General features: G+C 42.5%; 1 protein-coding gene across 5 annotated transcripts in view; it reads right to left on the reverse strand.

Moving 5' to 3' along the window:
* LOC106067962 (arf-GAP with Rho-GAP domain, ANK repeat and PH domain-containing protein 1-like) overlaps positions 1 to 25662 on the reverse strand; it is an 86431-nt gene that overhangs the window by 47157 nt on the left and 13612 nt on the right. Inside the window, exons 1-2 of one of the 5 annotated variants that reach the window (XM_056037337.1) lie at positions 4602 to 4916; positions 2701 to 3157 (exon numbers count right to left, since the gene is read on the reverse strand). The exons of 3 other annotated variants lie outside the window; for them this stretch is intronic. In XM_056037337.1, coding sequence (XP_055893312.1) covers positions 2701 to 2899 — 199 coding nt within the window. In that variant the 5' untranslated portion in view covers positions 2900 to 3157; positions 4602 to 4916. Of the gene's footprint in view, positions 1 to 1295; positions 1347 to 2700; positions 3158 to 4601; positions 4917 to 25662 lie in introns of those variants that run through there. One more of the 5 variants, XM_056037338.1, reaches the window with a different exon arrangement.

The raw sequence follows: 25662 nt of genomic DNA on the forward strand, positions 1-25662 counted from the left end.
AGCATTGTATATACCCTATATCCGAATATAGTGCTTCAAGTAGACGTGAATTCCTTTTAGAAACTAAACAATAAACAAGAAACTTAAAGCTTTTATTTCTTACAGTGATCGACTTTAGTGTATTTATATAGTTGATATATATTATTCGGAAGAATCTATACAGGGACCAACAACAGCGTTCCAAGTCAAATGTCCAGTCACATCCGAATTCGTATTGGTTTGGTCGAGTTGCCGCATGATCTAGAAACACTAATGCCGAGACGACAAACTTATAGACTTACATCGGAATATTAAGAGGCTATGCTAAAATATGAAGATGTAGTCAAACTAGGTTTCCAAGTTATTGAGAAAGCAGTATATGACCTCGTGAGTTAAGTTACCTTTTCAGAAATTCAGACCTAGTGATCTATAGAGCAGATGATGTTAAGGTCATCATCTGTTTCTTTGGCCAACGGTTAACAAGTAGGGTGTCGTGCGGCCAGCACAACGACCAGCCTCCTTTACTTTCCAAAACTATAAGTCAGATGCCCGTTAGAGTCTTAACCATTCTGCCACCGCGTCGCCATGACCATTTGAGATGGGCAGTTAAATAATGGAGGAGGAAGAGTTGTATTTGTAAATAGAAGTTCATATGCCTGTGAAAATGGCGAGGAGTGAAACTAAATCTTAAACAATCTGTTCATTGATGGTGGATTTTCAGATGCCTTGAATGTGAAAGTCAAGTACATGGATATGTTAATGTATATGGTAGCGGGAATTGTGTTCCATTTAATAAGAGATTACCCATTACAATTGTTATTCATTTTCCTTGGGTATGCAGCCACAGCTGCGACCTACAAACTTCGCCACAACCAACAGTCCACGTCAATCTGTTAGGCCAAACAATCTTAATTTACTAACAGACGAGGAACATAGACACTGTTGCTATTTATTTTGGAAGACTTTGGAATTCCAATATAACAGAAAGTTACAAGGACTCCCGAAACGCGAATGGATTAAAGTTAAATGTGAAACAAATAAAACATGAATACGATTTAGTCTATTACACTATAAAATAGATATTCTGAGCACTGCGACACTATTCTACTAAATGTATTTTATAATATGCCCATCTTTGAAATTCCAATTTCTTAGAACTGGATGACAAACAAAGCGAAGGAAAAGTAAGCAGACAACTGCAGCATGGCGGATTGAATCCTATGTAAAATGTGGATGTCTTCAGTCAATTTTACTGTCAACCTTTTCGAATGAAGCATCAACAAGCAGGTGTTTAAAAAAATGGCGGGGGATTTTACCTTTGGATCTAATACAGATCATTTTTTTTTTTCAGAAATCCATTGGAGACACTGAAAAATATAGAAAGTGCCTACTTAGTCTATGTGTCTAGAAAGCATGACAACAGTTAATGGGATTATAGGTTTTCTGACAATGATGTTCATTTATTTCATTAGTTTTGTTAAGAATCTATTAGCGGGATAGGTGACAGCAACTTGCTGATATTCAAGAAGCTCGAGTCGAATTGGACTTATTTCCCCCTCACAGATCTATGTGTTATCCTTATTGACTCGCAGAGTTACAGAAAGTCTTTTCAGAAATAAAGATTGTTACAGTCTAGCTCAAGCCTCCTGCAGGACAAGGGACGGTAGCGGGTAAGGTTCGAACCCAGGACTATTGCGACGACAGTCCGGAGTGCATAGCACACAACCATAGTATTCTTTCTAGTTAAAGTATGGTGGTCTGAAGTGTTAGCCAGCATTTGGCACAATACTCAGCAGTAGCAATAGCATTGACATCATAAAACAGTTCATAAAGGAGGGGATTTCTAATAATATTAATACAAAGATGTGTATACATCATCTACTGACATAAAGACAGAAGCGCCAATGACATGTGTAGGCTTCTGTTATTTTTATGTTTTACTTTTTTTAATTAATGGTAGAATTTTTCGACCCTGACACAACCCCCCTCCCGCTGACAGAGAGCCTTGCACTGACACGGACGTTGGCCGACATTATGGTACATATTACACCTAGGCTTATAGTCTCTATGTAGATTTAAATCTTTCGTGTGTGTAAGAACCGTGGAAAGAGGAGGGATGGGGCGGGCGCCACGGTGTGTTGGTAAGCATTCAAGTGGACCCACTTGACACACAACCCAATGTGATGGATATAAACAAATGGAAGATCAAAATAAAGGTAGTAGTCTTAGTAGACAGGGCCGGGAGGGGGCTGAATTGTATTTTCGCTTCCATTCTTACACACATTGCTTTAACGTTGGTGGTTTCTTTTAGTCTCCTATTGAATGGACTAGATTCTAGATATGTTGTGGTTTTAAATAGATGTTATACGACGATACTTCTTGTACACACACACGAATCTATAGTTGTTGTTAATCTCTAATCGGTTTGTGTCAGGGTGGGATTTCAGATTAGCTAGGGTATGATATTATGGTCCCGTATCCCCAACCTGAACAGAGTAACGCAAGAACATAAAGGTAATAGCATGTAAAATACACACATTGAGTAAAAGTTATTCACATGCAGTGTACATCTAACCTCGTTATTTCAAAGTTCATTGAACAATCAACACAAATACAATCCCCCCCCCCTGCCTCGTCAATCATCGTAATAGTGAAGAGGAATTAACAGTGAATGGTGTGAGTAAAAAAACAAAACAAAAGTAGATCTAGATATTTCAATACCTGAGCGGACAGAGAGACTTGTAGTTGAGTCGACAGAGTACAGGCGCCTGTTTTCCCCGCAGCCCAAATCCCCGTACAAATCCGAGTCAGCAAGGGAAGAGCTGGTCGACGAAGAGGACAGTGTTCTAGACAAGGGCGACTGACACAGTCCAGCGGCGTGGTGTGGAGCTGGGGGAGAAGCCTCCAGCATTTCATCCATTAAGTTTAGGCACTTGTCGAACAACAAGACGAATGCGCCGTTCAAGTCTCAAATGTTGTCAAATAATTCAGTACACACGGCGTCGAATAGTTGCCACATCCCTTATAAAGAAATTTCACTTTTGAACACAACAAAACTCTGAACAAGTTGACTAAGATCACAGGCAACTTTTCACATGTAACTCAATATTTAGTGTCAGGTTTTGTTTCTAAGCAGTGTCATGTTTTCAAAACAAAACTGGTGGGCGTGTCACCACTTCTACAAGCGTGATATATATATATACCATCAGAACACACGAGACGAACTGTAGAATTGAACTAGCACTAACACAAGGCTAAAGTGGCAACAAAGCCGTTAGCAAAGAACGCACATACATAATATACAACTGGACACGACGTTAAACCGGGTATCGATAAAGTCTCGGTATGTAAACACTGGCTATCGGGGGGGGGGGGGGTAGAGGTCAGGAAGGTCACAGCAATGAATGGTCACAAAGAGATTTACTTCCCAGACATAAGTAGGCTGAACACACCACACGCAAGGCTTATCGGAATAATACCCGTGACCTATGTGTTCTTTCCATAAGGTGACACACGTATTAGCTAATATGTAACGCAATCACTATGAACTGGTGGATTTACCAACTTTCCCTTCAAAAGTGCAGCCCACTCTAAGAGCACGAGACGACCTACAACTTAGAGACCCATAACTTTTTTTTTTTCTGTGCATACCAAACAAACATGTTTTGAATGACACCACTATAAGGAAAATCTCATTGACCTTGCTAAGAATACGATAGTAGAAGTCATCAGCGTACATAAGCAACTTGGTTGAGCTTCTTATCCAAATCGATCAGCGCATGCGTGAACTGTCCAATAGAATGTTAGAATGTGTTGCATTCCACAATGAAAGTCTGAATGCGCTGCATACCCCAATAGAACTGCAAGACAAAGGAAATGCCTCCGACTACTTAAACAACAAGTTATCTCACTATCCAGCTTTATCTAACAAATCAAAAGAGGAGCGTCGTCTTCACGTGTACGATAAGTGCAAATGTAGGCCTACGATCTACAAATAGAAGAGCAATACAAACTGACGCGAGACTTTCGTTTCGTCCTACTTAGCATGATCTAACAATTGTCCCCATCCGTTGGACGGACCACGTTCTAACAATTGTCTCCATCCGTTGGACGGACCACGTTCTAACAATTGTCTCCATCCGTTGGACGGACCACGTTCTAACAATTGTCTCCATCCGTTGGACGGACCACGTTCTAACAATTGTCTCCATTCGTTGGACGGACCACAACGTGGGACCAGAGTTGCGCCAGAGGGGGGGGGGGGGGTAGGATAGACATAAGTTATCCCCCTTTCACTTCCTAGTTCCCATTGTTTTCCTATAGCCTTCAGTTGTTTTTTTTTAAAGTTATTCACATTATATTCCATAACAATGAAATGCATTTTAACGCATATGAATAATTGCCTTGTTTGATTTGTACACATATCTTCACACAGGACTCAACTAAAAAGAACTATATAAGCCCAAATATTTATGCACCCATGACAAAAAAAAAAACAACAACTCATTAAATCAAACTCGTAAACAATTAGACGTGATGTGTTTACTTCTAAATCATGTAGGGCTAATACTAAAATAATATATTCCAATGCACACAAAAAAAGAAGTGTAATAATACTTAACCAAATTTATGGACAACAGCATTAGACTAATGCCCGGTAAAATCCAGGACTGCATAGACTAACGTAAGACCCTATTCGCAAATGACAGGCAATTACATTGAGACGCAATGACACAAACTTTCTAGTTCGGACCCAAACGCGGTGGCATGCCGTGTGTGAGCCTGGGCCAAACACATTCGTCCAGTGTCCACCCCAATCACAAATATTGCCGAGGCCTTTCCCCCGCCCATTAACGTTTGCTAGTCACCGTGTCAACAACCCCCCGAGCCCAACAGAGATCGCTGGTCTATTGGCTAAGAGCGTAACAAAGACAAAGTTGTTTTGTAACAACGTAGTGACCAACAAATAGCCACCAGCAGGAGGCCCACACAATACAGCAGCGGTCCTCAACTACATTGAGACTCGAGTACAATTGTGTGTTGCTTTACGCGTATCTATAATCTCGTCAAGGGAATAATGATGGTAGTCAAATATACTTTCTAATTAAAATAAGCAAACATAAGTCGTGACTCGCCACTGAAGTATTTGTCATCCAATAATCGAATCAGATCTGACAATAAATTACGAATGGTTTGGAAGTTCCAATAAAAGCACTGAGTATACTCTACGCGTGCACTGGTTGGTTTATAGCCTACTTGAACAGATAAGGGTAGATAACCTTGATATATCTACACGCATTATACACTGGCGTAGAGATATATACAAAGAAAAGTCGCCTTCTGACATGTAAGCTTGAATGCGTTTAATTTATAGTCACCTGCTATCTGTAGCTATCTGGTACACTACCTGATCTACCGCTGAACCAATAGGTATTGCCACCCCCCTACCCTTTGTTTATAGACTTTAACATAATAGAAGAAACAGTTTCAGAATGTGTACATTCTATTATTTTGTCATTCAGTTGTATGTTTGTACAGTTCCATAGTGGAACTAATCAGAAGAACGTCTCATCAACACATTGTACTACATTTAATGTGCTCTGGTGTATGCAGTGCGTGGCAGTGGCGGACCGCACCATATGACACCAATCAGGAGGTGACACACAAGAGGAAAATAAAGTTTTTTCTTTTGTTTTGCTTTTCTAAAGAAAATTTAGGGCTTGACAAAATATAAACAATAAAACAAAGTAGGTCGCTAGAAGCCTGCCTGCATTTTTTTTTTTGGTATTTGGCCTGCGTCGATGTATTGAATGAGCCAGGACACAGGAGCACATCACAACTATAACAAGCATAATAATTTTAAAAATCCTTTAAAAAAAAAAAAACAACTTTTCAGAAGAAAAGAACTCCGCACTTACACCTACATCTCTCAATAATGTTAACGTTTTTTTTCTTCCATTATTTGATATCAAACAAGTTAATTAATCACCAATAATTAGTTGATTAATTACATGATTTACGTTTTTTTTTTGGGGGGGGGGGGGCACAATAAATAACTCTTTAAAGTTTCAACTTGATCCGAGAATGGCTTTGGGAGAATAATGTGTACAATAATCTAAGGGGACAAAACCCTACATATTTAACCATATCTGTGAATAATGAATGGTTAATTTCCCGTGTTGGTATCAAATAAATATTTAATTACCCTTACTTAATTGGCTAATTGGTTGTTTTTTTATTGGGTTGGTGTATAGTCAGTCTATGCCAATGAATAACTGTGCAATGTTTCCAGAGAATGGATGTGGGCGAAAAAAACGTGTACGCACTTTTTACCAGACAGACAGACAAAGGGAGTCGATATTGGCTTTGTAAAAAAAATAATAAAAAAAAACGGACATGAAAATTAATTTTAGCTATTAGGTAGTGGTCAACCATTCTTTCCATAAACGGAGACACAGACACGAGGTAGTGGTCAACCATTCTTTCCATAAACTGAGACACACACAGACACGAGGTTGTGGTCAACTATTCTTTCCATAAATTGAGACACACACAGACACGAGGTAGTGGTCAGGTCAACCATTCTTTCCATAAACTAAGACACAGACACGAGGTAGTGGTCAACCATTCTTTCCATAAACTGAGACACACACAGACACGAGGTAGTGGTCAACAATTCTTTCCAGAAACTAAGACACAGACTCGAGGTAGTGGTCAACCATTCTTTCCATAAACTGAGACACACACAGACACGAGGTAGTGGTCAAACATTCTTTCCAGAAACTAAGACACAGACTCGAGGTAGTGGTCAACCATTCTTTCCATAAACTGAGACACAGACACGAGGTAGTGGTCAACCATTCTTTCCATAAACTGAGACACAGACACGAGGTAGTGGTCAACCATTCTTTCCATAAACTGAGACACACAGACACGAGGTAGTGGTCAACAATTCTTTCCAGAAACTAAGACACAGACTCGAGGTAGTGGTCAACCATTCTTTCCATAAACTGAGACACAGACACGAGGTAGTGGTCAACCATTCTTTCCATAAACTGAGACACAGACACAAGGTAGTGGTCAACCATTCTTTCCATAAACCATAAACTGAGACACACACAGACACGAAGTAGTGGTCAACCATTCTTTCCATAAACTGAGACACAGACACGAGGTAGTGGTCAAAAATTCTTTTCATAAACTGAGACACACGCAGACACGAGGTAGTGGTCAACAATTCTTTCCAGAAACTGAGACACACACAGACACGGCTTCTGATTATACAAATCAAAGTAATCAAATATCATAAATTTCAACTTTGACTATAATGTAAGAGAGCAGTATTTGACGTGTTGATGCAGACACAGCTACGACCTTATATCCTGTAAAAAAAACAATGCCCTAATAGCATTACGCATTACGCTGTACCTGAAATGGACACCCGAATATCTAGCAAAATGTGTAAATACAATGTAAGGGATACCCTTCAGCTATAACATTCATGATAGGTATAGTGTTGACATGTGTCAGTGTAAGCTGGCCTTTTCATTGGTTTCCAATATACTTCCTTGTTAAGACACTCAGACTAGATCATAAAATGATTTTATTTTTTTATAGATCTAACAGGATTTAAAAAAAACAAACATCGCATAAAAGTATTGGCAAAACAAAAATACACGTACGTGAATTGGACCCACTGAAGAGTGGTATCGAGTGTGTGTGTGTGCGAAGTAAGACAATTTATGACCATTACATATTGGAACAGTACAGGAGGCCTGGTGTCCTTTAATTCATCCATAAGATAACGTTGTGAAAACAAAAAACAACAATTAATTACAGCTTTTGGCCATTTACATGATGTATTCAAAGTAAATTAAAAACAACAAAATGTGAACATTTTTTTTACAGTGACAAAACACTAAGAAGGGAAAACAAAGTGATTGTGAGAAATGACTTAAAGGGAGCTGATCTATAACACAACTAACATTCCAAACACTGGACCAGTTATCTCTCCTTGTAGCTCTCGTGTTACAACGTTATTTAACACGCGACATTCAAACGGCTGCGTATTGAACAAGGCACTGATTGGAAGTCATCAAACTAAAAATAAATACTCTGATTACTTTTGATTGAGGCCCGGGATGAAAAAGATGAGAGTGAGGGGAGGGGGGGGGGCTTGCCCGGGGAGAAATGAATACATTTTTCGCGCGTATATAAGGAATATCTCTATTTTATTACTGCTGTTAAAATAAGCACCACGCACACAATTAGTCCCATGAAGTAATGAGTGAAGTCACATATCCTAGAATGTCAACAACAATAACTTTGAACGTTTATTGTCAGGATCCGTTTCCTTTTCAGGGAAGAGAGAGGGGGAAAGGAAGAGAGACAGTGAGAGAGGGGGCGGGGGAGGGACTAATATGTTATAAAAAAAATTAACTAAGTTTTTAGTTTTTAATTTTAGTCAGACTAAAGCCCTTACGAGTTGTATAACATTTTTCTGTCCTTATTTACAATGAATCTAGTTTTTACAGAATCAAGAAGAAAAAGAAAAAAAAAAAAAACAAGTAAAAATATACAAATGTTTTTTGTTGAAAAGAAAGCTGAAACTGAGTGACACATTGGATCTGGGAGAACGTGTCCGTGCTGCCTTTGTCAAAAGCTTTTTTTTTTTTTTTAAATTGCTCGAGTCTGAATTTGAACTCGGGCCCCCATGATGTAAGGCGGACGCGTTAGCCACAGCGATATATAAGTACTTAGAGAGAAGGTCTTAAAGTCTATAGTAGAAAATGTTTAGCGTAAGACCTAATTCTTTACACAATGCTTTATCAACCCTTAGCTTAGTACATATATATCTAGAAAACAAACTGAATTAATTACAACTAATTGATTAACTCATAGGAATTTTTTCCCACTGATTCAATTGTTGTCATCGACAATAAATTTGTGTGTGTGTGTGCAAAATTTCACCTTGATCCGAGAATGGGAAGTGGAAGAGATAACGTGTAGAAGATTGCACCAAGACTGACAAAGAGTTCATGGTACATTGTAAAAATTCTTCTTTCTCTCCATCTACATAAATAGTAGCAAATTACGGTTACGTGGTAGGTTTTGAATTATTCACTAAAAGATATCAAGAGTTACTTAAGTCATAAACTGTGAGCCCCTATAGTAAGTAATACAGTCCTCACTCATACTTTCATTTACAACCATGACATTAAGACTTCGATTGACACTAGTACTTGTTTAGTGCTCGAATACAAAAGAATGAGATGTGTGCCTGACTCGGCCTGACACGGTATATGACATTTATGTTTCAAAGCTGAAGCCGCGGTGGCCGATAATTCTTCATGACATCCTGTGTAAAATTAACGCCAGTGTAAATATGCGCCAACGAGTGCGTTCTACGCCGCGCGTCCTTAGGAGCAGGCCTCGAGAATGGGTGGCTGCAATGTGAAGGGAGTTGGGACATAAATGAGATAGATCAACCTGGGAATGTAAGGGCGTGACCAGACAATGGTAGAGCGCTGGAAACCCCAACCCATGGGTGTACAATTTGGGTGGATTGAGATTTCACCAGCAAGGTCATGTATCATCTCTTGTACACAAGATGGGCAGGATGACCAATGGATCAAAGGGTTGGGATTAGGCTTATGTTAGAAGGGCGCTTTTTGCTAGTACAGTAGTAGATTTACTTCACGCTTCATTGGCTTAAAGGGAAGCAAATAAATAGGGAAGGAGAGAAGAACCAAAGATGCGAAGTCATTTAACAATAATGATGATAATTATTAGTATTAATATTATTATGGATTTTATTGACTTGACAAAGCTTATATCAACTCTGTCTGTCTGGTACAAACTAGAACACGTTTTTTTCCTCACTTTCCATGGCCTTGGATCAACTGAAACACTGCACAACTATTCGTTGTTCCTGCACAACTATTCGTTGTTCCTGCACAACTATTCATTGTTCCTGCACAATTATTCACAGTGAAAATAGTGGTGATTAATTAATTTTGTTTCATATCAAAAAGGAAATAAATCTTACAGTATTGGAATACATTGTTGTAAATGTGGAGTTCTTGTCCTAAGATAAGCTCTGGTATTTTTTTTTATATTTAGCTGAAGTCTGTCCAAAGACCTAACAAGTAGTTGAGAACACCCTGAGAGAGAAATACTAAGAGCTCGAGCACCTTGATCAACTAGGAGTGTTACCTTCCATTTGTAAATAGTCACTGCTGTTGTGGAAAGAATTATATAATGCTATCATTCATAAGGCTTTTATGTTTTTCCCCTTGTTAGATATCATCCGAATAGGGAAAAAAATTAAAGAGTAAAAACAAAAGTTATTAAGTTATTAAAAAAATTTTGTACTTTTGAAAGCTGCGTATGCTTAATTCATAGCGTTTCATTTTTACACTATTTCTACAGTCTAGATCTAGACAGGACTAAAACATTTAGAGACGATAATTGAAAGATAGGTCAATAGATAGATAGTGCGACTATCTATCTTTAAAAATCTATTAGCATGTCATTAAAAATTTTGTCGGGACCTAGGGCTTGTTTGGGATTGAGCCTTCATCTAATTTCTTCATTCTTAGGTTTGTTATCCTTCCTGGAGTGTATGCTGGTTTGATTGTATTGTTATCCTGTATTACTTGATGGACATTCGGCATTCCTTGTTTGTATATGTCTTACCAGACGTATGTGCGCTATGGTTGGTTCAACACCTACTATTTCAATAATTTATTTGTTGGCATGTAATTAATTTTGTGTGGATTTTTTTAGCAGGCGTTTTTGGTTACGTGAATTTTTATTTTTAACAGGTTGATGTTAACGTGGTTTCTCTATTTCATATTGGGGCAGACTGGGCTCTACAGCGTTGGTCGGCAGCCAGTCTCAGGCTGGGCTCTACAGCCTTGGTCGGCAGCCAGTCTCAGGCTGGGCTCTACAGCCTTGGTCGGCAGCCAGTCTCAGACTGGGCTCTACAGCCTTGGTCGGCAGCTAGTCTCAGACTGGGCTCTACAGCCTTGGTCGGCAGCCAGTCTTAGGCTGGGCTCTACAGCCTTGGTCGGCAGCCAGTCTTAGGCTGGGCTCTACAGCCTTGGTCGGCAGCCAGTCTTAGGCTGGGCTCTACAGCCTTGGTCGGCAGCCAGTCTCAGACTGGGCTCTACAGCCTTGGTCGGCAGCTAGTCTCAGACTGGGCTCTACAGCCTTGGTCGGCAGCCAGTCTTAGGCTGGGCTCTACAGCCTTGGTCGGCAGCCAGTCTCAGACTGGGCTCTACAGCCTTGGTCGGCAGCTAGTCTCAGACTGGGCTCTACAGCCTTGGTCGGCAGCCAGTCTCAGACTGGGCTCTACAGCCTTGGTCGGCAGCCAGTCTTAGGCTGGGCTCTACAGCCTTGGTCGGCAGCCAGTCTTAGGCTGGGCTCTACAGCCTTGGTCGGCAGCCAGTCTTAGGCTGGGCTCTACAGCCTTGGTCGGCAGCCAGTCTCAGGCTGGGCTCTACAGCCTTGGTCGGCAGCCAGTCTTAGGCTGGGCTCTACAGCCTTGGTCGGCAGCCAGTCTCAGGCTGGGCTCTACAGCCTTGGTCGGCAGCCAGTCTCAGGCTGGGCTCTACAGCCTTGGTCGGCAGCCAGTCTCAGGCTGGGCTCTACAGCCTTGGTCGGCAGCCAGTCTCAGGCTGGGATCTACAGCCTTGGTCGGCAGCCAGTCTTAGGCTGGGCTCTACAGCCTTGGTCGGCAGCCAGTCTTAGGCTGGGCTCTACAGCCTTGGTCGGCAGCCAGTCTCAGGCTGGGCTCTACAGCCTTGGTCGGCAGCCAGTCTCAGACTGGGCTCTACAGCCTTGGTCGGCAGCTAGTCTCAGACTGGGCTCTACAGCCTTGGTCGGCAGCCAGTCTTAGGCTGGGCTCTACAGCCTTGGTCGGCAGCCAGTCTTAGGCTGGGCTCTACAGCCTTGGTCGGCAGCCAGTCTTAGGCTGGGCTCTACAGCCTTGGTCGGCAGCCAGTCTCAGACTGGGCTCTACAGCCTTGGTCGGCAGCTAGTCTCAGACTGGGCTCTACAGCCTTGGTCGGCAGCCAGTCTTAGGCTGGGCTCTACAGCCTTGGTCGGCAGCCAGTCTCAGACTGGGCTCTACAGCCTTGGTCGGCAGCTAGTCTCAGACTGGGCTCTACAGCCTTGGTCGGCAGCCAGTCTCAGACTGGGCTCTACAGCCTTGGTCGGCAGCCAGTCTTAGGCTGGGCTCTACAGCCTTGGTCGGCAGCCAGTCTTAGGCTGGGCTCTACAGCCTTGGTCGGCAGCCAGTCTTAGGCTGGGCTCTACAGCCTTGGTCGGCAGCTAGTCTCAGGCTGGGCTCTACAGCCTTGGTCGGCAGCCAGTCTTAGGCTGGGCTCTACAGCCTTGGTCGGCAGCCAGTCTCAGACTGGGCTCTACAGCCTTGGTCGGCAGCTAGTCTCAGACTGGGCTCTACAGCCTTGGTCGGCAGCCAGTCTTAGGCTGGGCTCTACAGCCTTGGTCGGCAGCCAGTCTCAGGCTGGGCTCTACAGCCTTGGTCGGCAGCCAGTCTTAGGCTGGGCTCTACAGCCTTGGTCGGCAGCCAGTCTTAGGCTGGGCTCTACAGCCTTGGTCGGCAGCTAGTCTTAGGCTGGGCTCTACAGCCTTGGTCGGCAGCTAGTCTTAGGCTGGGCTCTACAGCCTTGGTCGGCAGCCAGTCTTAGGCTAGGCTCTACAGCCTTGGTCGGCAGCCAGTCTTAGGCTGGGCTCTACAGCCTTGGTCGGCAGCCAGTCTCAGGCTGGGCTCTACAGCCTTGGTCGGCAGCCAGTCTCAGGCTGGGCTCTACAGCCTTGGTCGGCAGCCAGTCTTAGGCTGGGCTCTACAGCCTTGGTCGGCAGCCAGTCTCAGACTGGGCTCTACAGCCTTGGTCGGCAGCCAGTCTTAGGCTGGGCTCTACAGCCTTGGTCGGCAGCCAGTCTTAGGCTGGGCTCTACAGCCTTGGTCGGCAGCCAGTCTTAGGCTGGGCTCTACAGCCTTGGTCGGCAGCCAGTCTTAGGCTGGGCTCTACAGCCTTGGTCGGCAGCCAGTCTTAGGCTGGGCTCTACAGCCTTGGTCGGCAGCTAGTCTCAGGCTGGGCTCTACAGCCTTGGTCGGCAGCCAGTCTTAGACTGGGCTCTACAGCCTTGGTCGGCAGCCAGTCTCAGACTGGGCTCTACAGCCTTGGTCGGCAGCTAGTCTTAGGCTGGGCTCTACAGCCTTGGTCGGCAGCCAGTCTCAGGCTGGGCTCTACAGCCTTGGTCGGCAGCTAGTCTTAGGCTGGGCTCTACAGCCTTGGTCGGCAGCCAGTCTTAGGCTGGGCTCTACAGCCTTGGTCGGCAGCCAGTCTCAGGCTGGGCTCTACAGCCTTGGTCGGCAGCCAGTCTTAGGCTGGGCTCTACAGCCTTGGTCGGCAGCCAGTCTCAGGCTGGGCTCTACAGCCTTGGTCGGCAGCCAGTCTCAGACTGGGCTCTACAGCCTTGGTCGGCAGCCAGTCTTAGGCTGGGCTCTACAGCCTTGGTCGGCAGCTAGTCTCAGACTGGGCTCTACAGCCTTGGTCGGCAGCCAGTCTTAGGTTGGGCTCTACAGCCTTGGTCGGCAGCCAGTCTCAGACTGGGCTCTACAGCCTTGGTCGGCAGCCAGTCTCAGGCTGGGCTCTACAGCCTTGGTCGGCAGCCAGTCTTAGGCTGGGCTCTAAGGCCTTGGTCGGCAGCCAGTCTCAGGCTGGGCTCTACAGCCTTGGTCGGCAGCCAGTCTCAGACTGGGCTCTACAGCCTTGGTCGGCAGCCAGTCTTAGGCTGGGCTCTAAGGCCTTGGTCGGCAGCCAGTCTTAGGCTGGGCTCTACAGCCTTGGTCGGCAGCTAGTCTCAGGCTGGGCTCTACAGCCTTGGTCGGCAGCTAGTCTCAGGCTGGGCTCTACAGCCTTGGTCGGCAGCCAGTATCAGGCTGGGCTCTACAGCCTTGGTCGGCAGCCAGTCTTAGGCTGGGCTCTACAGCCTTGGTCGGCAGCTAGTCTCAGACTGGGCTCTACAGCCTTGGTCGGCAGCCAGTCTTAGGCTGGGCTCTACAGCCTTGGTCGGCAGCCAGTCTTAGGCTGGGCTCTACAGCCTTGGTCGGCAGCCAGTCTTAGGCTGGGCTCTACAGCCTTGGTCGGCAGCCAGTCTCAGGCTGGGCTCTACAGCCTTGGTCGGCAGCTAGTCTCAGACTGGGCTCTACAGCCTTGGTCGGCAGCTAGTCTCAGACTGGGCTCTACAGCCTTGGTCGGCAGCTAGTCTCAGACTGGGCTCTACAGCCTTGGTCGGCAGCTAGTCTCAGACTGGGCTCTACAGCCTTGGTCGGCAGCTAGTCTCAGACTGGGCTCTACAGCCTTGGTCGGCAGCTAGTCTCAGACTGGGCTCTACAGCCTTGGTCGGCAGCTAGTCTCAGACTGGGCTCTACAGCCTTGGTCGGCAGTCAGTCTCAGACTGGGCTCTACAGCCTTGGTCGGCAGTCAGTCTCAGACTGGGCTCTACAGCCTTGGTCGGCAGCCAGTCTTAGGCTGGGCTCTACAGCCTTGGTCGGCAGCCAGTCTTAGGCTGGGCTCTACAGCCTTGGTCGGCAGCCAGTCTTAGGCTGGGCTCTACAGCCTTGGTCGGCAGTCAGTCTTAGGCTGGGCTCTACAGCCTTGGTCGGCAGCCAGTCTTAGGCTGGGCTCTACAGCCTTGGTCGGCAGTCAGTCTCAGACTGGGCTCTACAGCCTTGGTCGGCAGCCAGTCTCAGACTGGGCTCTACAGCCTTGGTCGGCAGCCAGTCTTAGGCTGGGCTCTACAGCCTTGGTCGGCAGCCAGTCTTAGGCTGGGCTCTACAGCCTTGGTCGGCAGCCAGTCTCAGACTGGGCTCTACAGCCTTGGTCGGCAGCCAGTCTCAGACTGGGCTCTACAGCCTTGGTCGGCAGCCAGTCTTAGGCTGGGCTCTACAGCCTTGGTCGGCAGCCAGTCTCAGGCTGGGCTCTACAGCCTTGGTCGGCAGCCAGTCTTAGGCTGGGCTCTAATGCCTTGGTCGGCAGCCAGTCTTAGGCTGGGCTCTACAGCCTTGGTCGGCAGCTAGTCTCAGGCTGGGCTCTACAGCCTTGGTCGGCAGCCAGTCTTAGGCTGGGCTCTACAGCCTTGGTCGGCAGCCAGTCTTAGGCTGGGCTCTACAGCCTTGGTCGGCAGCCAGTCTCAGGCTGGGCTCTACAGCCTTGGTCGGCAGCCAGTCTCAGACTGGGCTCTACAGCCTTGGTCGGCAGCCAGTCTTAGGCTGGGCTCTACAGCCTTGGTCGGCAGCTAGTCTCAGACTGGGCTCTACAGCCTTGGTCGGCAGCCAGTCTTAGGCTGGGCTCTACAGCCTTGGTCGGCAGCCAGTCTCAGGCTGGGCTCTACAGCCTTGGTCGGCAGCCAGTCTCAGGCTGGGCTCTACAGCCTTGGTCGGCAGCCAGTCTTAGGCTGGGCTCTACAGCCTTGGTCGGCAGCCAGTCTCAGGCTGGGCTCTACAGCCTTGGTCGGCAGCCAGTCTTAGGCTGGGCTCTACAGCCTTGGTCGGCAGCCAGTCTCAGGCTGGGCTCTACAGCCTTGGTCGGCAGCTAGTCTTAGGCTGGGCTCTACAGCCTTGGTCGGCAGCCAGTCTTAGGCTGGGCTCTACAGCCTTGGTCGGCAGCCAGTCTTAGGCTGGGCTCTACAGCCTTGGTCGGCAGCTAGTCTCAGGCTGGGCTCTATAGCAGTGGTCTTCAACCTTTGTTGGTCTACCGCCCCCTTTTCGTATTTTTCTTTTAAAAAATCCGCCAGCCCCCCCCCCCCTTTTTTTTCTAAAAAAAAAAACAACACTTTTATAGAAGTGTGAGAAGGCAAATTTGAACAAAATATCATTTTTTTTATGCTGTCAAAAACACTTATCCCGCATGGGAGACGACCACATGCCAAAGGCGATCTTCTTTGGCGAGCTTAGAAGAGGACGGAGTTACAGAGGTGCCCCCGTAAGCGCAATAAAGATCCACTCAGAAGCCATTTCGCCCTCACTGGCATAAAGGAAAGTATCTGGCAGCATATGGCCTCTGAGCAAGACAGTTGGAGAGCGCTCACAAAAGCTGCGGGACAAACATTTGAGACTTTAAAAAAAAAAAGCCATTACTTAAGACAGGCGCAAAAGTCGAAAAGAAAACTTAAACAGTCCGCCAGCAGACAACGACTTTGTCTGCATGAAATTCGGGAAAATATGCAGGTCGCAACTGAGTTTGCGTAGTTATGTGAAACACTGCACTCAGCCTTAATATTCGGAATCGAAGACATTGACAATATTATCATGATACAATAATTATGTAAAATAATTTGTATTGATTTTAGGTTTAATTGTAAATTTATTTTTATTTTTAATATAAACATTATTATTGCTGAATTCACTACAAAATGAAATTAAGCTAATGGGAACCTTGTGCCTCCTGCAGTCGAACAATATTAGAAATTTCAAGCTTTAAGTTAGCCAATGCAAGGCGAAGGTCTCCTCTAGTGGCTACATCCAGTCTATTTCTTTGCTTATTCATTTGGTTTATGACGCACTAAATCTATGTGAAAAGCGAAAATATAATTCCATTTTCGACCACAGTTTTGGAATTTTACTGAAACATTCAAGTGCAGCCACATCTCTGTCTTTTAACTGAAGACATCATTTTGTACATCTATTTTTTTTTCCTGCAACTCAATTTGAACATGTTTGTAAAATGTTTTGTAAAATGTTTTACATGTTTCGGATGTTCCTTCAGAGTTGAAGATAATTACTTCCTAGTCCAAACCTCCCGCAGGACGACGGGGGATGGGAGCGGGCAGGGTTTGAACCCGGGACCATCGATAAATCTGAACGACAGTCCAGCGCGCAAACCGCACGACCAGGCAGCCATCCATCAGCAACAGATGTTTAATAATTGTCATTTATATTTAACTTTTAAAAAAATGTATTTACATTCTAGAAGCAAATCGTATTTTCTTCATAGAGCATTGTTATGTTTATTGCATAGATATCGGTGTCCTTAGGCAGTAATTCATTTGTCAACAAACAAGTTTTTAACTCTTTAAAATAGATTCAATATCTCGATAAAAGAAAAAATTATATAATCAATGAAAGTGCATTTCTTTTCTAACATGCCTACCATGTAAAACAATTTTTTTAGCCTTCTTTAAGTCATCGCCAACTTTTGAATCTTCCTGTTTCTCACACAAAAATTCAAAAATTGTATTTAAGAGCCTAACAAAACGAGCAATAACAAGCCCTTTTCAAAATCCAGCGAACTTCAGTTTACAACAAGAGTCTCTCATCTTTTTTATCATTTGTTTCACAAAACTGTTGAAAGATGAGATTATTTTCGGCACGGATTTGTATTTTATTTACAAGTTTTATAATTAGATTCAAATAGAAATGAATTTGTGGGCTAAACTTTTCTAAAGATGTTGAGTGTGTATCATAACTCACAAGGTGAATAGTGAATAGATCTGTTCTTTAGTCTATATTACTTATGAAGCCATTGTAGCGTCCAACCACTGATGGTTCCTTATATGTCGTCTTAAGCTACATAACTAGAGAATTTTGAAATAATATTTCATCACTAACAAAACAAAAAAATCTTTTTGTGTAACATATGTTTAAAAAAAATAATTTTAGTTTTAATCAATTTTTAAACAATATAATAAGACTTTTAAAAAAAAGCTATGCATTTTTTTTAAGAGGCCACTAAAACATATCCTGCTTTGCGTTTTTTTTTGTTTTTTTTTAATATTGTTTGAATAGTAGATTTTTATAAATGTTCATGAATATTTTAAAATTAATTTTGGATATTGCTATATGTTCGTGAAGCCGACTTGGTTTCATTAACTCATCAGAAAATGCCGTCATTCATTGGAATACTTTTTATCTAAAACTCATGAAGATGCTCCTTTACAGACTAGCGAGTTTTCATAACAACACTTTGTCAATGTTTTTTGTTTTAAAAAAAAATTTAAATTATTCTTTTTGAATGTTAGCTTTAACGTTTTTTTCAATTAACATTTACATATCAATACATTAGCATATGTAGATAAAATAAACTATAATCTTAAAGGCGTAAATACCTAGTTTATTTATCAAATCATGAAGGTTTATGCGAGCAAGATCTAAGGACAATAGATACCCTCCGATTACAGCAAAAGAGTAAAAATTTAAAAATAGAAAATGGGATTCCCGAACTCAATTTCTAACGTTGTTTCTGTTCTTATATTAGAAGCCAGCTAAATCTAATTTGTCTATATTTAGTTTACCAGCTTTAATTTTGAAGAATTTTTTTATTTGTTTTGTTTCAGTGCACCTTTAGTTTCTTCTTTCCCCCGTTATGCCCAGCGCCCCCTTACCGCCCCTATAGTGCCCAACGCCCCCTACCGCCCCGCTAACAGCGCCCCCCCCCAAATCTCGAAAACGCCCCCCCCAGATATTTTAGCTTTCAACAGAGACCGCCACAAGGGAAAGATACAGGATAAAGAAATGAGAAGTTTCAACAACCAGCTATTAAAAAAGGTAATACTATTTAAAATTAAAAGGAAAATGACCGCCAATTACTACCATTTATCTGAAAATTACTGGGTTTAGCTACCTTCCTGTTATACAATACAAAATTAATTAATTAGAACTAAATGATTAAATTATTGGTTAATTATTGTATTGATTCGTGTATTGTTATCGACTATGAATATTTATGCAAAATTTCAGCTTGATCCGAGAACGGGAAATGGGAGAAAAAAAACACCAAAACATGAACACAATTTGTACAGACAGACAGACAGACAGACAGAGTGAGTTGATTTCAGCTTTGTAAAAAAAGAAGGAGGTAAAGTAAGAGAAGGAGAGAGAGAAAGTGAGAAAATTGAATATGAGAGATAAAAAGTAGAGATAGGGAGACGATAGATAGAGAGGGAGAAAGAGAGACAGTAGTTGCCAGCGTGAAGAAGAAAACAAAAAGTGCGTGTCACATATTAAAAACTAGATTTTCATCCCCACGGGTCAGTGACAAAGCTCTTGGTCATTGACTACAAATGATGGCGGTACAAGGTCTAAACAAGTCAAGTAATTCTATCAACAATTGACAACGGAATCTGTCAGCTGCCCTGAATGGATTACTGAAGTACCTCTCAGATGTCCACACGAAGTGATGAGCTCACCAACCAGTGAATCCCAAACCAGTTTGCGTCCAGTCCACACACGCATGCATATCAAGACCACGTGTTTCTAAAACACATTCCTGCTCCAGGCAGCCCATAGACTAGTTTGGAAAGCACATGCATTGAAAACTACAAATAAGTTTTTTGTATCAATGTCAATCACTTGAACTTTACGTTATCAATGTATGTCTACATATCTGAGACTCGCTCGCGATGAGGCGCGAGAGATCAAAATAACCCTCCCCAAAGTAGAGAGTAAACGCACGTTTAGAAGATTTGAAAAAAAAACATTTCACTACAAAATGCGAAATTTTTTTTTTAACTCTCAGAGAGAGAGAGAGAGAGAGAGAGAGAGAGAGAGAGAGCATCCAAATATTCAGAAACATATCAAAATGTTGCCATTAATGTTCATCTCATTATTTCTTCTTGGTCTAACTTGAAAGTAGCTCAATACTTCTAATAGCTTGTCAATACACTGCAAACCAAGCGTAACATTATTTAGATCAACATTTCATTCGACTGAATCATCATCGACTCCATGTGGGTGAGGGCTTAACAAACTCAAATCCTTTCTTACAAAGAGCCCTGTATATAAACATGCACGATAGGCAATGCGCGTATGCCATCATACAGGTGAAGAACTTGCGACTTCCAAGAGCTGCCGTAAATGGCCTACACATTTCGATCGTTATTTCCCCTCGGAGAGTCGGACCACACAATGATCCATCTTACACCCATGTTCAAACCGGTTTTAAAAACAACAAAACCCGAAGTACAGTCCATCCAGTCATGGTCTGACGACGCTGTTTTACAGCTACAAAGTTGTCTGGAGCAAACAGATTGGGGCATGTTTGTAAACAACTGCCCAGACAGATGAACTTACCACAACTGTTAATTCGTAGATCCAGTTCTGTGAAAACATGATTGTACCAAAGAATAAAATTAAAATATTCAGTAATAATAGACCCCGGATGACCAACATTAAAAATTAACATTCTGTCGTCACCGAGAAGTACATAGAAGTCTATTTATAAAGCGTTGGTTATGAGTGTGTATGTGTTTTTCGTGTGTGAATGTCGTTCGTATGTGCATTTATATTGTGCGTCTATATTGTTATACTATATTGTACAGTAGTTACACTGAGGTTGTCAATTGTAGTCAAACCAAATTTCCATTTGATTGGAGCAATAAAAGTTATCTTATCTAACGGATTTCAGCAAGTCTAGGGCAGCCTAAAAAAAATTATGTTACATGATCGCCCCCCCCCCCAACCAAGCAACGGGGGCATCGTGAGTCAAAGTTTGGCCTGAACCTTGCAAAATAACAACCCACGGGGAACATGGTCCAGGACTTTGCAAAGCCTGTAGTGCGGGTTTCGAGTCAATGATTTTAACAATAGGTGTTGCCATGAAGTGTCCCTGGTCAATTTGAGAGTTAAGACTTTGAGAAGCACTGTCATGAGCTATTAACAAGCGCAGTAGCTGATACTATCTCGACACACAATACAACTTGTATCTAATAAAAACGAAACTCGTAAAAAAAAAAAAAACTCAACTTGTGATGAGTCACGCCCAGTAAGCCCAGTGACAGGAACGATGGCAAAGCTTTAACTTTTGCTAGTACACACAGGCCCGAAGATTGCGTGGGACGTACTGGGCAAACAATTAATTAAAACGAACATACCACCATAGTGCTGTTAGGTCCATCCCTTGTGAATGACAACGTCTACAATTGAGACCAGTTTAAACTTTATTTTAATGCATACATCTAGTCAAGTTCTCAACAATAGAAAGCACTCTCATATATCGAACACAAAACAACAAAATAAAAAAAAATACTTAAAAAATAGGCCCTTTTAACGGGATGAACTCCACATTTACAGACACACACACATACTGTATATTGTAAGATTTATTTCCCTTTTCGATATCAAATAAAATGAATTACTATTAGTTAATTTACTTATAGGTTAATTTACTGATTGATTCGTGTTTTGTTAGACAATGAATAATTGCGGAAAGTTTCAACTCGATCCAAGAAAGGGAAGTGGGAGAAATAACGTGAGCAAGATTTGTATCAGACAGACAGAGTTGGTATAAGTTGGTACCTGTACACAGTGTGTAACACACAAATGGACAAAGAAAAAATCGAGGTGGGCTATTTCCTAAAACATTTGGTTTCTCTTGATATTTTGTCCACAGTAACGTAGCAAGGGATTTTTTTTTGGGGGGGGGGGGCGGGCTTGGCCTCTTTGGGGGCCCTCTGCATTTTGACACTCGACATCATGACACGAGAAAATGTACTTCATAAATATATAAGTCTAATGTGTGTAATACATGTAACATGGTCACTAATTTAAATAACATAAATAGCAAGATAACATGGCTTTGGCTTAATATTTAATGTAAAAAAAATATTCAAACACTCCTTTTGGGGATCCCTCTAGTAGGGGCCCGGGGGGACTTTCAGATTTGGTCCACCTAGCTACGCCACTGTTTGTCCATACTGTATAACTCATGTATCTATTCTGACCAACAAATCTGTTGTTAAATGAATGCAATGCTGGCAGACAAACATAAAAAAGCTTAAGGAAAGTTCAGCGGCGTAGCAGGCTACACTTTTCACCAAAACAAATCGCATGAATACCGTTAAAGGCGTAGAACAAACTAGGTCGTTAGAACATCAAGTAGCAAAGGTCTAAAACCACGTTTAATGGAAGTGTAAAAAAAAAAAAAAGGAAAGGGAAAACTTACTATTTCGTAAAAAAATTGAGAAGAGTTATTTTAAAAACAAAAAATGAAAACCCATTACGATATAGTAAAAGCGAAGAAAAAAGAGCTATTCATAGTTCGTGTTGGATCTCTATTTATCAGTTTGATTCTCAGCTCTTTTTTTTTTTATTTTATTTTAATCTGCCAGAAGCTCTTCAGGCGTTCCTTTTGATCCTGCTTGGAAACTAAACACAAAACTCGATTGGAAGATCGTGTATGCACGCTCATGGGAAAAGAAGAGGAATACACAAACCAAAAAGTAAAGTGCCCCTTTCAGATCTTGCAATCTAGAAGGAAAGTGATGTAAAAGTCATCTTTTTCTATGGCCGACGGTTAACGAGTGTGTCATGTGGCCAGCACAACGACCTTTGCTTTCCCCAACTAATATCAGGTACCAATTACAATTGAGTGGAGTCAACGGCGTCCTAAACATCCCGCTATTCAAAATCCAAGTCTTCTCAGGGATTCGAACCCGAGACCCCTCGGTTTGTAAGAAAAGCGCTTTACCACTCAGCCACCAAGCCCCCGAGAAGAATCAAGTGCAAGAGAACATATATTCTACTGACTACCCAGTACAATTAGTCTTTATAAATAACGCAGTATTGAAAATACTTCTTATTATCAAGACGTGCTAACTTTGATTGTTAATAACTGTCTGTGCGAAGCTTTAGAGCTGAAACAAGAGGGAAGATGGGCCGTTTATGATGTTCGTGTACAGCCAGGTTCCACCCACCCATGAAGCTCTGACTTGAATAGAGGTATTGTAAAAACGAACGTCAGAATGCCTGATTAAACTATTTCACTTCCCTGGCAATGTGGTAATAGAGCCTGATGAAGGACAACAACAAATAATTCCTTTTGTAAAGGAAAGCAAAATGAAAAAAACACAAGGAAAAAAACAACAACATCGGAGGATTTCTGGGAATCGAGAGCTAAGCCCCATTAAATCAAATTAGAGTCAACTAGGATCTGAATTCTTGATGCAAGTAAAAGTGGCTTTATTTATCTTCCCTGCATGCAGTGCATGTCAAAGCATGTGTTAAAGCATTTAAGGCGAAACCAATGTACTAGGAAATGCGAACTGGCATATTTAGAATGGTTTGTATCGGACATTCGACGTGTATCGAATGTTCCTACATAATTAAGAGCTTGGCTTCCGAATCGAGGAGTCTTGGGTTCGAATCTTGATGAAGACTGGGATTTTTAGTTTCGATATTTTTAGGAAGCACCTGAGTCCACCAACTCTAATGGGTACCTGACATTAGTAGGGGAAAGTAAAGGCGGTTGGCCGTTGTGCCAGCTACATGACACCCTCATTAAACGTCGGCAATAGAAAAAGATGACCATTAAATCATCTACCCTATACATCGCAAGGTGTGAATTTTTTTTTTCCTAGCCCAAACCTCCCCTCAGTACGGCAGGCAGGGTTCGAACCCGGGATAATCGAGATGAAAGTCCAGAACGAATACTACGCCACCAGGCAGCAGGGGCGTAGCTAGGATTTTGGGGGCCCTGGGGGGGGGGGCTTAACCTCTTTAGGGGCCCATGCATTTTGCGTAATATCTAATATTTAATGTAAAAAACACTCATTTGGGGATTTTCAAATTCTCCCCCCCCCCTCACCTTAGCTACGACACTACCAGGCAGCCATGTAAAATTGATCAAAAGCAAGATATAATTTTTCTTTAGATACAAGTCTATAACCCTAAATGGCGCTAGTCAAATTTCCCTTAGTAGGAATGGGTATTTATGAGTATTTATGTCTAGTATGAGACCACAGTCGTCTAACTTGCAATAGGTACATCCTTTGTTAGATAAGACTTGTCAGAGGACAATTACAATGGATGTCTTGTCACGCAATCAAAGTCATTGCATTGGTCATAATGTGCCTCTAGTGCAGTGGCGTAGATAGGGATTTGGGGGCCCGGAGGGGGGGGGGGCTTAACCTCTTTAGCGGCCTTTGCATTTTGACATTCGACCTCATGACATGAGATATGTACTCAATAAATATACGAGTCTAAATACAAATTAAAACTAATAATCTTAACTCTAATGTCAAGGCGGTCCTACTGTATGGTTCTGAAACATGGAGAACAACTGAAGCGACAACAAAAAAAAAGTGCAGACCTTCATCAACAGATGCCTGAGAAATATCCTAAAAATACACTGGTATGACAAAGTAGAAAACACCAAACTGTGGGAGATGAGTGGGCAGAAAAATATAGAAGTGCAGATCTTAGAGAGGAAGTGGAGATGGATTGGTCACACCCTTAGAAAAGATACCAGCAACAGAGCTAGGCAGGCCTTAGAGTGGAGACGCAGAGGAAAACCAAAAAGAACATGGCGACGCAGTGTACTAGAAGAAGCCAAGAGGACCGGGAAGAGCTGGGAAACCAGAAAAAAAAACTAGCAAGAGACCGTGGAGAGTGGCGTGTTTTTGTCGAGGCCCTATGTTCCATGAGGAACCCAAAGGAATAATGATGATGATGAAATACAAATTGTAAGAATATATCAGTAGAATTTAAAAAAAAAATCATTGTTTATTAGCGAGACAATGCACAAGTGACAAATCGACAGGAGGCCGCGGGAAATCTGCTTTAAGTTATAAAATGGTTTAATTTAATAATTTATACACCTTGAATTAGCGCGGGTCCTATGAAAGTGCGGGGCCCACTGCGATCGCATAGGTTGCAGTGGGCTAAGGCCGGCCCTGCAAAATAGCGGCGTATATTACGCCGCCGGTTGACTAGCAATTTAATATTTAATAAAAAAAAAGTTCAGGCACTAATTTGGGGGCCCCCTTCAAGAGGTGGCCTTATCAATTTCAACCCCCTCTCTTCTCTCCGCCACTGCTCGAAGGTATTTCTCTTCTCTATGTTCTTTTATTGTGGTTTTTTAGGTTTTAGTAAACCAGTATATATACAAGTAAAATCATTTAAGTACAGACTTAAAGCACTCTGGTGTGTGACAGCAGAATAAATTTGACAAGTATATATTACAGTGGAATAGACCAAAAAATAGTACTATTTGAAGTTGTATATTATATGACATTTTAACCAAGTCATTAGAAGTCCACTTTATACGATCCGAATGTTTTAGCAATCATAAGCAAATGAAACAAATAAGAAAATCTTACTGAACTGAATCATATTCCAACCAAATTAAAGACACTTTATAGACAAGACATGAAAGGATTAGCAAAAAAAACCCAAAAAAACACAAACTTTTTTCTAAAATTAAGTTTAACTAATCAGACTTGAGTCATTCTTTAAGGTAGCTGTAAAACATTTGACACTGACACTCCAACTGCTAAATGGGGAAATTATTCAATGTCACATCACTCATATAACATTATTTTTTTTGAGTCAACTTCAGTAAAGTAAAGAATTTTGTGATTATTATACTCATTTCATTCTCTGAAAAGCTCTTTTAAAAAATTATATTTTAAACTTGACTGACCCAACCTTCCTTTTCTTTTGAAAAACACTATTGTTTGAAGGCCATAGTAGGCTGTACTATCTGAACTATGGCTTCCAGATCTAAATGTTATTACAATTTTTCTTACTGTCAATACATTCAATAACAGCAACTTAGTAGACCACTTCATGTCTTGAGAGGAAGGGTAGGACTGGGAGCAAGTGATAATACATACATTTATATATTATTTTATTGTGTATGATTTGTTTTTTAA

This window comes from Biomphalaria glabrata, chromosome 8 (genome assembly GCF_947242115.1).
Source record: "Biomphalaria glabrata chromosome 8, xgBioGlab47.1, whole genome shotgun sequence".
NCBI classification, from domain to species: domain Eukaryota; kingdom Metazoa; phylum Mollusca; class Gastropoda; family Planorbidae; genus Biomphalaria; species Biomphalaria glabrata.